The sequence below is a fragment of the Charadrius vociferus genome, unplaced genomic scaffold, assembly GCF_000708025.1.
Source record: "Charadrius vociferus isolate BGI_N301 unplaced genomic scaffold, ASM70802v2 scaffold579, whole genome shotgun sequence".
In the NCBI taxonomy this organism is placed as follows: domain Eukaryota; kingdom Metazoa; phylum Chordata; class Aves; order Charadriiformes; family Charadriidae; genus Charadrius; species Charadrius vociferus.
This window is the reverse complement of record NW_009661367.1, coordinates 10,354-21,505: the sequence shown is the minus strand read 5'-3', so window position 1 is coordinate 21,505 and position 11,152 is coordinate 10,354. Positions and strand designations below refer to the sequence as shown.

Genomic DNA, 11,152 nt, shown 5'->3' with positions numbered 1-11,152 from the left:
CTGCTGAATCACAGGAAGGTTTGAATTGGAAGGGACCTTCAAAGATCATCTAATCCAACTGCCCCTGCTGTGGGCAGGGACACCTCCCCCCAGCCCAGGTTGCTCCAAGCCCCGTCCAACCTGGCCTTGAACACCTCCAGGGATGGGGCAGCCACAGCTCCTCTGGGCAACCTGCGCCAGGGGCTCACCACCCGCACAGCAAAGAATTTCTTCCCTATATCTAATCTAAATCTACTCTTTCTGAGTTTAAAACCAGCTTTGATGTCTCTCCTGCAGGTGTTAAGAAAAGGATCTGGGACACTGTGTGAGGCACTGCTGATGGTTCAAGCCTATCATGCCAACATCATCTTCCCCAACAAGCAGGAGCAGGAATTCAACAAACTTACAGAAGATGGCCACGTGCTGGACTCGGAGACATACGTGGGAGGCCATGTGGAAGCGCTGGAATCTGGAGTCTTCCGCAGTGACATCCCCTGCCGCTTCAAAATGGTAAGGGGCCATGCAGCCAACCCCTGTCCTCAGGGAGTGTGGTGGTGAGGAATAACCCTCCACTGGTGTTAGCATCTCCTGCTGGGCTTGGGCAGTACCCGTCATACTTCAGGAGACCTTGAGCACCTGAAGCTGCATGGTGCTTGGCTGGGAAGGGATGGGAGGAGGCCTCCAAGTGGCCATCTGTGCTTCATGTGGAGAGCAACTGTGAAAAGAAGGCTTAGGGGAGACCTTATCACCACGTTCCAGTATTTAAAGGGTGGCTACAAAGAAGATGGAGACTTCCTTTTTACAAGGAGTCACATGGAAAAGATGAGGGGTAATGGGAACAAGTTACTCCTGGGGAGATTCCAATTGGACGCAGAGGAAAATTTTTTACAATGAGCACAATCAGCCATTGGAATAATCTCCCCAGGGAAGCGGTGGATTGCCCAATATTGGACACTTTTAAGCTTTAGCTGGCCAGAGTGCTGGGCCATCTTGTCTAGACCATGCTCTTGCCAAGAAGGTTGGACCAGATGATCCTTGAGGTGCCTTCCAACCTGGTATTCTGATTCTATGATGTGTATCACATACTGGAAGCAAGCCAGACCTTGTTGGCAGCAAGGGAGAGTGGTGAAGTGGGGGTTTGGGTTTGGTTTAAGCCAGTGGTTCTTGGAAGATATGCCTCTGTCTTCCTGGGGTCCTGTCCTCCCTCCGTCCTTCTGCCACCCAAAGTAAGCTTCTTCTGAACCCTTCCTGGGAAGCTTTCACCTGTCTTTGGTTCACACTGCTGTCTCCATCACCTCCCCCTTACTCTGCTTCACTCCTGTGTTGTGCTCAGGGACTCGGGTTTTCAGAGGTGGCTTGACTCTCAGCTTAATGCAGGACATTTTGGTGGCTCTCATCTAATGAATGATGATGAGGGAGGACGCGCTGGGTGTATAAAAGGATCTAGGGCTGAATCTTTGGACCCTTGCACCAGCCAGCATGTGACCATGAGAGTTGCTGCTCATCAGCTGCCCTTGTCTCTTCCTTTTGTTGCTTTATTTTTTAATTTTTTTTGAGCTGGTGTTAGTAGTCCAGACCCTGCCCGTACCTCAACGTGCTGCCCTGTGCTGCGGGGCTGTACTTAGAGCTCCCCAAGTCAGGCAGGGACACGGCAGCAGGGCAGGAGCTGCCAGCCTGCAGCCGGGGATGGCAGCCCACGCTCTCGGTGCTGTCCCCTCACCCCTGCAGAACCCTGCTGCCTTCGACTTCCTGGTGCAGCACGTGGAGAAGACGCTGCGGCACGCCATCGAGGAGGAGGAGGGTTTGCCATTGGATCAAGTCACCAACTTCCAGGAGGTACGTCACCTGCTGGGCTTGGCAGGGAGGGCTGAGTTGCCAGGCTGCACCTACAGATTTAAAGTGCCTGTTTAGGTTCGTTTTATGCTCTATGGAGAAAGACCAAGAGGCCCATCAATGGGTACCTGCAGAGTAGATGGTGTTGAGGGATGTTATAAGCAGCCGCCACCTCTAGCGGGTAACCCCAGCCAGAACACCTCTGCCCAGCCATTGGAGCCCAGCCCAGAGCTCCAGGGTCTCTGCCCTGGCTGAGGGACGCGGTTCCTGCTTTCCCCTTTGCAGGTTCAACCAGGAGCAAAGCTCTGAGAGAGCTGGGAAGGGATTTAGTCAGAAGACAGACCCCTCAGATATCCCAAATACTCGTGTTCCTCTTGTTCCCCCCTTCTTATTGGCTACAAAGTGCAGGTCGCCCCTCTCCAAAGCCAAGTCTGGAGTTTCTTGGAGGGCATCATCAGTTAGTAACTGGGGACTTCTGGTCTTTGCTGTTGTCTCCATTAACCCATTTGCACTGGAAAGGTCCTTGATCAAGTAACCTTTAGGAAGTAGCTGCTCTCACCTTCCACGTACCCCTACAGATAAAGCCTACCTTGGGGGTCCAAACCAAAACCTAAAGTACCGGTGGTGGAGGAGTCCCTGATGCTGCTCCTTTGGTCCTTGAAATCCTTCCCCAGAGTCAGTGCAAGGTGTCCCTGTCCAGGATTAAAGGACCAAATTCAATAGGTATTTCACACATTAACTCCCTCCTGTCTGAGTTGCACTTCTTTTTGTCTTGCCACAGGTTTGTGATGAAATCAAGGTCAAACTGAATTCCCTGAAGGATGTTCCAAACAGAATTGAGTGTCCCCTTATCTACCATCTAGATGTGGGGGCCATGTACCCCAACATCATTCTGACCAACAGGTTGCAGGTGGGTAACATCAACCTTGTCTCTCCTAATTTGTCTTTCAGATGACCTTGGTTGTCCCTCTGATTGAATCCCCCTGACAGCAAGGGCTGAACTTTCTGCTCAGGGCAGGGGGATCAGATAAGGCTGGGTGTGAAATTCGGACAATCTGCCATGGATACCAGGTCCGCAGATGCTGAGCTACAACCTTAACTAGGACTCTCCACCCCAAAACAGCTATTGTTTTTGTGGGCTTTGTGCTCCCGAAAGGCTCTGGGAAGGAGAACTCACCGAGTACCATCTCTGATGTTCACACCTATATTCTTCTGCCACCCAGTGCCTGTTCTGGCACAAGCTGTCATTTGGAGAGCTGTCCCCTCTAACACCTGTGTGTCTTTTACTTGCTTCCAGCCCTCAGCCATGGTGGATGAGGCCACGTGTGCCGCCTGTGACTTCAACAAGCCGGGTGCCAACTGCCAGCGCCGCATGACTTGGCAGTGGAGAGGAGAGTTCAGTAAGTACAGCAAGGACCACGCAGTCCAACCCACAGAGGTGGAGATGAATTCCTGCTTCTCCCCTGGGAAACTGAGAGCTGCCTTCCTCTGCAGTGCCTGCCAGCCGCAGCGAGTATCACCGCATCCAGCAGCAGCTGGAGTCAGAGAAGTTCCCTCCTCTGTCCCCCGACGGAGCACCCCGCGCCTTCCATGAGCTCTCCCGGGAAGAACAGGCCAAGTACGAGAAAAAGCGGCTGGCAGGTAAAAAAAAAACGTAATATATCAACATCACGATGTGGAGTGGTGTTTTGCAATCTCGACTGTGAGCGGTGCTCACTGCTAATTGCCTCTCTCACAGCTGTGGGGTTAGTTCAGACTGGGTCTGGTCTCAGACCATGCTTTGCAGACCTTCTCCAGGATCCCAGCAGGCTCCTGTGTGCTTCCCGAAGAGGGGCAGTGCACACCAGTGCCTGTGTCGGTGTCTTCTCCTCTTGTCTGTTGAGAGCCATGAATTTGAGCTGAAACAGGAATGGCTCCATTTTTGGAAGGCTGCAAATTAAAGCCTGTTAATGAAAGGGATACATAACGTTATCCCATCACCTGGAGTGATGCTTTTCAGCAGAACCATGCAGCTGGCTGGGGGCAGAGCCTGGCTTTGTGGATGGGCCATACATGCATCACGATGAGTTTATTTCCCCCAGTTGTCCCTGCATCTCCATAATGAGGTGCTGCTTCTCTCCATGCTGGTATCTTCCTTACCCTCCCTTTGTAGTAGGACTGTCTCCCCGCTCACCTGTTTCTGATGCTTGGATGTCTCCCTGTCCATACTGTGCCCATCCCTCTGTCCGTAGCGGGGCAACCATCCCTCAGAAGCTCCCTCAGCTTCTTCCCTTGACTAGATTACTGCCGCAAGGCATACAAGAAGATCCACGTCACCAAGGTGGAGGAACGAGTCACCACCATCTGCCAGCGAGAGAATTCTTTCTATGTGGACACGGTGCGAGCTTTCAGGGACCGCCGCTACGAGTTCAAGGGGCTGCACAAGGTACCGAGCTCAACTTCTGGTTTAACTTGTCTTGCCAAGGCTGGGGGCCTCTCATCTCCCACTGAAAACCTGAGCCCTAAAGGATTGCTCTATTCAGCCTTAGTAATCGAGAAGGATGTGGTGGAGCTCCTGACAGCTGTGGCTTCTTGCTGCTGAATCTTCTGCAGCCGCTGCCACGGCATCTACTGCCTCTGTGGTGCTGTCAGAAACAAAGCTGGATCTTCAGCTTTCACTGGGTTTAGCAAATCCTCAGCTAGTCTCTGTTCTGATATCTCTGACCTGGCCAGGTTCAATCTGGGGCATTCTTCCTACTCGGAGAAAAGAGACAAGCTGAGAAGCAAGGTCTAGACCTCAGATTAACAAACGGTTGAGTTCAAGAGGATGTTCTAGTTCTCTGCTAGTTGAGGTTCACGCTAGAGGAGACCAGGGCACGTTATTTTTGGAGGGTGTGGAAGGCAATGTCAAGGCCCTGGGACTCTGCCTCTGGCGGAGTTAATTAATGAGCAGTTTGCTTTGCGGTGACTCCCAGGTGCCGTTTCTGCCATGAATCACAGACCTGGCCAAGAGGCTTTTTCTGCACAGGTGGTTCTGCTGTTTAGCAATCGTCGATTGCTGCAGGCAGCGTATTCGGTTCTTGCCTGCACACACGTGGTGCAGCACAGCTGATGCCGGCAGGCAGCGCTGCCGGTGCTGGTTGAATTCTGCTTGTCACCGTGAGAGTTATGGTTGGTGCTGCAGGTCCCTCCTACTGTGTGGCAAAGTGCCTCTGGCCAACTCCTCCTCTGCTGCAAAAGAAAAAGGAATGTTTAGCTCACACGACTGATCTTTGGCAAAGATATTGTTGTCGAGTTGTAATTCTATACTGGGACTGAGGGGGAACCAGTTGGATACCACTGGTAGTGATGTGTGGGATCACCCTGACTCTGCCTGTGGCTCGCAGGTGTGGAAGAAGAAGCTGTCTGCAGCGGTGGAGACAGGAGACGCCTCTGAAGTGAAGCGCTGCAAGAACATGGAAATCCTGTATGACTCCCTGCAGCTGGCCCACAAGTGCATCCTCAACTCTTTCTATGGCTACGTCATGCGGAAAGGGTGAGTCCTCCCCCAGGGTGATGCTGGGGTCCTCCAGAGAGGACCCTTAGAAATAGGGACTGTCCTAGGGAGGCCGTCGCTTGCTTCACCTGCTTCTGAAGCACCAGATGAAGGTGGGTGCTGCCTGTAACACTCTCCTCTTGCTTCTACCAATGATTTCTTATCCTGGAGACTCTTGCCAGACATTGTGTTGGGCATAAGTGACGGGAATCTTATCTGTTAGTGGGTTTCCAGCTTTTCTGAAGCATCATAAATAGGGCAAGGAGAACAGTCGACCGAGGGCCAGTGTTGATGTGTTTCTTGCCCTTCTTCCTCTGGAGGCCCTCCTGCCCTTTCCATAGCTGAGTTTTTGGAGGGAGCACTTCATCCTCTTCACTTTGACTCCTCTGCTTACAGAGCTCGCTGGTACTCCATGGAAATGGCTGGCATCGTCTGCTTCACAGGAGCAAATATCATCACCCAGGCCAGGGAACTGATCGAGCAGATTGGGTGAGTATGCGCTGACCTGGGGAAGAATGGTCCGTTTGCATCTGGGGCAGATGTGGGAGCAAGTTAAACACCTGAGCTTTCAGCAGATAATGTTGAAGATTCAGATTTCTGACACTGCTGTGGTTATTCTGTTGTATTATGAGGGTGTGCTTTGCAGAAGGGACCAGAGAGTGCATACAACAGGCTGCCTCTGCCTTTATGGGCGACACAGAGCTGAGCCTCCCCTATCGTCCTCTCTCCTGACAGTGACCATCCTTCCTTCCTTCCTTAGGAGACCTCTGGAACTGGATACCGATGGGATTTGGTGTGTCCTTCCCAACAGCTTCCCAGAGAACTTTGTCATCAAGTCAACCAATGCCAAGAAGCCAAAGGTGACAATCTCCTACCCAGGTGCCATGCTGAACATCCTGGTGAAGGTGAGTCTTGCACCCATCCAGGCCAGCTCTGCGGTCTGGGAAAAGGAGGTGGAGGACTAACAAGGGAAGAAAACCTCTCTTCTGTGTCCGCTCCCCATGTAGCGAGCGGGACGTTGGGGCTGATGGCCCTGCTTGCTGCACAGCTGCTTTGTGCCCTGGAGAGCACCTGAGCGGAGGGAGAGGCTCCGATGTCCCTGCAGCAGAGAGGGTGGTGTGTAAGAGGCCAGGGTTGGTGCGTGGTCACCTGTGCAGGCTGGGAGTCCAACCTAGAGCAAGGTCCAAACCCATCCTCTGCTTGCTCCAGCCTCTGTAAGGCAAAATAATGTAATCTTAGGGTCCAAAGCATTATTCATCTCAACAGGCAAGTCAGATGTTTTGATTTTTGAGTCCTAAATTGTGCTGCAGCTTTCAGAGGGGTGCTCAGTGATCCCTTTAGGCAGGGGATGCCTGAGGGGCGTCTCCTGGTGTAACCAGCCCGGCTGTTGGGTGAAGCTGTTCTCCTGGGGCTTTGCCCGTAGGAAGGCTTCACGAATGATCAGTACCAAGAACTGCAGGACCCAGCTTCTCTCACCTACGTCACACGCTCGGAGAACAGCATCTTTTTTGAAGTGGATGGACCATACCTGGCGATGATCCTCCCAGCTTCCAAGGAGGAGGGCAAGAAGCTGAAGAAAAGGTGAGATTTCAAAGCTTGACATATTATCACTTCCCTGGGCTAACAGATTGAAGGCCTCTTTTTTTTTCCCTTCGTGCATGTGGGGCATGTTGGTCCTTGCCCCTGCAGCTGGCAGCATGCTTGATTCACTGGCTTTAAATGGCAAGTTCCTTACACCAGGTCATCTTTGAATCCAGCTATGCACTTGCCTCTGGTGCCATATTATGTCTATAAATTTCTGAAGATAACAGCAAAACAATGTTTCTACAAGTTGGTGACCAGACACGATCTCCTTGTTTGGCTCTGAGGTGCGCAGGAGAACTTTGTCTTTCCTTCTGAGGACTTCTCATACTGCTTATATTCAACCTAATCTGTTTAAACTCACCAGTTCCTGCCTTCCCATCTCTCAGGGAGTCCACAGACCCCCAGTAATGCTTCTCCTAGATGTTTCCCCTTCCTTCTCCATCTGGAAGGAGGAACAGGTCCTGCCATTACTGTCACATTACAGGATAGTTGTACTCAAACTTCACTGATTTCTCTGCAGCCTCCTAAATAGGAACGTGGGCTAGAGCAGTAGCAACCACTAGCTAGAGGGGTGCCCACAGACCTGCGTCTGGCTCCAAGAAATGCTGTCGCTGCCCTCCAGCACCCTCTGTCCTCACAGCTCTATGCTTCTTTCTGCTTAATGCCCCATCGGACAAGCCCCAGTATCCACAGTCTGCACGCAGGAGTTGAGGTGATGCCAAGCATTGAGCAGGCTCTGCTCATAGGACTCTTATCTCAGGGCTGCTTGGTTTCTTGTAGTTTGGGGATGTTAGCAAGTGCATTTATTTCTTGGTCGCTTTCCAATCAAAACAGCCTGGAGGTGGCTGGCAGGTGCCATCGTTGGTGGAGGAAGAGACGCCTACACCCCCAGGAGCGTGGTCAGGTGGGAGAAGGGCTGGCAAAGTGATGTAGGTTTGAGTATCCCCTCTCTTCTCTTAGCTGATGTTCCCGTAAGGTTTTTCTTGAGGCATACACATAATTGGCAGGGCTGTGAAATGCAAAAAAAGGCAAGAGAAAAGGAGAGAGGGAGGAGCGTTCCTATAGTCATGTCGTGGCTACATCCAGCTTCCTCTGAACCCCGTTGCCAGCATCTGAGCTGACAAAGTTTCCTTCTTCTCGCCAAAACTCTTCCTAATATCTTCCTCCATTTCCTCACCCGGGCTCTCACCTCCCACCCTTTTACTTGTGTGCAATTAAGATCATTCTCCCAGTTGCTATGGATGAGCCGGGGCATGAGCTGATGTGCTCTTGCAGACCGAGTTGAGACAGTTGATAGGGCGGCTGTAGATACTCCGAGATCATAGAATCATAGAATGGTTTAGGTTGGAAAGGACCTTGAAGATCATGGAGTTCCAACCCCCCTGCCATAGACAGGGACACCTCCCAGTAGACCAGGTTGCCCAAGGCCGCATCCAGCCTGGCCTTGAGCACCTCCAGAGATGGGGCCTCAAAAACCTCTCTGGGCAACCTGTTCCAGTGCCTCACCACCCTCATCCTAGTGCCAAGCACCACAGCTCCGTTGAACGCATCGGATGGCGGGCGTGGGGGCATGGGGAGAAGCGCCTTGGCAGGAGGGACACCAGCAGGATCCTGGAGGATGTGTCCCTTGGCGCAGGCCCGGTTTTGCCCACGCTGTGTCTCCTAGGTACGCAGTATTCAATGAGGATGGCTCCCTGGCTGAGCTGAAGGGATTTGAGGTGAAGCGCCGGGGGGAGCTGCAGCTGGTGAAGATATTCCAGTCTTCTGTATTTGAAGCCTTTCTGAAAGGCAGCACCCTGGAGGAGGTCTACGCTTCTGTGGCCAAGGTGGCAGATTACTGGCTGGATGTGCTCTACAGCAAGGTAAACACAGATCAGCACGTCTGTGCTCCCGAGGGGGAGCTGGAGAAGAAGTATCAGAGCTGGCCAGGCACTGTGGGGAGGATGGACTTCAGTTGCACAGAGCAGGTGGTCCACTGTGCCTCTGATGGTCGCTTGCATCTTATTTTTGCGGCTTTGGTTCTCTAGGGCTGCTGTTTAGTGTCTTTTAGTGCAAGGGCTCTTCATTGAGCTGTAACTGTGGGTGAGTGGTGTCCTTCTCCAGTCATCTCCTTCATGGAGCTGCTCTGTTGCCCCTCGTTCCCTGGGACATTGGCTAAGGGCATTCACTGGGGCAGAAAATGACAGAGCCGCTTACCTGCGGAGTGTCTTATGAGGAGCACAGAGACATCAGCTACCCAATAACTGGGGAGAGCAGAGACAATGTAAGAAACCAGGGGGTGAGGGGGACCGAGAGCCTTCCATTTTGCAATGACCTTGTACAACAAGTTCTTGGTGAGCCCAGCTGCTTTGTGCGTGCATCACAAAGCAGTGCTGCCACAGCCCAGCCACGGCATAAAGCAATGCAAGGCTCAAACCCACACTCCCTCTTTCCAATCCGTCACATTGGCAGCTGCAACAGGGAGCAATTCCCAGCCTCCCCTTAAAGACGCACACCAGCCAGGTGTAGGTGCTCCCGTATCTGACAGCAGCAAGGTTTGATCATTAGGTTCTTGCTAGCTTTGGGGTTTTTTCCCCTCCCTTTCAGGCTGCCAACATGCCTGATACGGAGCTGTTTGAGCTGATCTCGGAGAACCGGTCCATGTCACGCAAGCTGGAGGACTATGGGGAGCAGAAGTCCACCTCCATCAGCACTGCCAAGCGCCTGGCAGAGTTCCTGGGGGACCAGATGGTGAAGGATGCAGGGCTGAGCTGCCGGTTCATCATTTCCAAGAAACCGGAAGGGTCTCCAGTCACTGAGAGGTAACGCCATCTTGAGGGGCCAGGGCTTTTGACAGTGTCGGGGCAACCAAGAGGGGAAGGGCAGGGTTGCAGGAGGTGAGTAAACTGGTGTGGTGTGGCCAAGCAGTCACCTGTGTGCTGGCTCAGACCGTGAGCCAGACTAGCTGTGGTTAACACCATACAACCGCTGCACGGTGTCCTCACAGGGGTGGGAGGAGAAGCCAGGACGGTTTCCGCAGGCTGGGAGAGGGGATATGTGGTGCGGGGACCTTGCTCCAGGTGGGTAATCAGTGCTTCCCTGCCTTCCCCAGGGCCATTCCCCTTGCCATCTTCCAAGCCGAGCCCAGTGTGCGTAAACACTACCTCCGAAAATGGCTGAAGAGCCCCTCGCTGCAGGACTTCAATATCCGCGCGGTGAGAGCGGCATCCCTGCTCCGGGACAAGGGCTCGTCCCTTCGGAGGTGTGACCGAGGCAGTGGCTACTTGTGCTCGCGAAGCCGGGTGCTGGGGGCAGGGGTCCTAGGGAGATGCTTGATCCTGCAACTGGTGGCCTTCTGTTCAGCTTTCTTTGCTACCCACTGCTCTGCCCTCTTCACAGATCCTGGACTGGGACTACTACATCGAGAGACTGGGCAGTACCATCCAGAAAATCATCACCATTCCTGCAGCCCTGCAGCAGGTACAGGGCGGTGGTCGGGTAGGAGGAGGTCTTTGGTCAGGGGATGCGGTGTGATTTGGAGATGCTTTCCAGGTAAAGAACCCAGTGCCGCGGGTCCGGCACCCAGACTGGCTCCACAAGAAACTCCTGGAGAAGAACGATGTGTACAAACAGAAAAAAATCAATGAGCTCTTCACTTCAGAAGGCAAGAGACAGGTAAAGAGGGTGAAGGAAAGGTGCTGGCTATGCTGGTGGGGCTTTTCTCCTGCAACCCGCATCCTCCTGCTGTCCTTGCTCCCTCAGGTCCTCACCAACCAGCCCCCAGAGGGGACACCCAACTCACAGATTGGTGACATAGAGGACTTTGGGTCTGCCAAGACCCTTCAGCCACTGGTTCCCATCGCAAATAAGCGGAAGCGAGTCCCTGCAGCAGAGGAAAGCCAACAGATGTCCCAATACCTGGAGTTATCCCAGTCTTGGCGAGAAATCCTGGGTCCACCTCCACCCCTGGGCACCACCAAGGTAGGTGAGAAGCAGACTGGGCAGAAGATGCCTTGAAGCTGTGCATGTCCACCCAAGCAGCTTGGGTGCTGCCAGGAGCGAGCTGTGGGTCTCCTGAAACCCTCTGCACGCCCATGGCTCAGGGCTACAAGGAGAAATGTAATGAGGAGATGGAGAAATCTAACCACTGATAGGGAAAAGGGGGGTGGTGATCGCTTCACAGCTGGGACAGGAGTGTGATGTGGGGCTGGGGGATGGAGGGCTCGGCTGTGTGGCATGGTGTTGGGGGACTGGGAAGCCTGT

The 11,152-nt window shown here is 53.1% G+C and overlaps 1 protein-coding gene across 1 annotated transcript in view; it reads left to right on the top strand.

Annotated features, from left to right (window-relative positions):
* POLE (polymerase (DNA directed), epsilon, catalytic subunit) overlaps window positions 1-11,152 on the top strand; it is a gene marked incomplete at its 3' end in the record, with an annotated part of 30,955 nt that overhangs the window by 9,640 nt on the left and 10,163 nt on the right. The window contains exons 14-29 of the mRNA XM_009893328.1: window positions 277-489; window positions 1,708-1,815; window positions 2,594-2,722; window positions 3,110-3,212; window positions 3,307-3,453; window positions 4,092-4,237; window positions 5,178-5,326; window positions 5,723-5,815; window positions 6,087-6,231; window positions 6,750-6,907; window positions 8,577-8,772; window positions 9,497-9,711; window positions 10,002-10,104; window positions 10,289-10,369; window positions 10,442-10,564; window positions 10,652-10,870. Of these exons, the coding sequence (XP_009891630.1) occupies window positions 277-489; window positions 1,708-1,815; window positions 2,594-2,722; window positions 3,110-3,212; window positions 3,307-3,453; window positions 4,092-4,237; window positions 5,178-5,326; window positions 5,723-5,815; window positions 6,087-6,231; window positions 6,750-6,907; window positions 8,577-8,772; window positions 9,497-9,711; window positions 10,002-10,104; window positions 10,289-10,369; window positions 10,442-10,564; window positions 10,652-10,870 (2,328 nt within the window). The remainder of the gene's footprint in view (window positions 1-276; window positions 490-1,707; window positions 1,816-2,593; window positions 2,723-3,109; window positions 3,213-3,306; window positions 3,454-4,091; window positions 4,238-5,177; window positions 5,327-5,722; window positions 5,816-6,086; window positions 6,232-6,749; window positions 6,908-8,576; window positions 8,773-9,496; window positions 9,712-10,001; window positions 10,105-10,288; window positions 10,370-10,441; window positions 10,565-10,651; window positions 10,871-11,152) is intronic.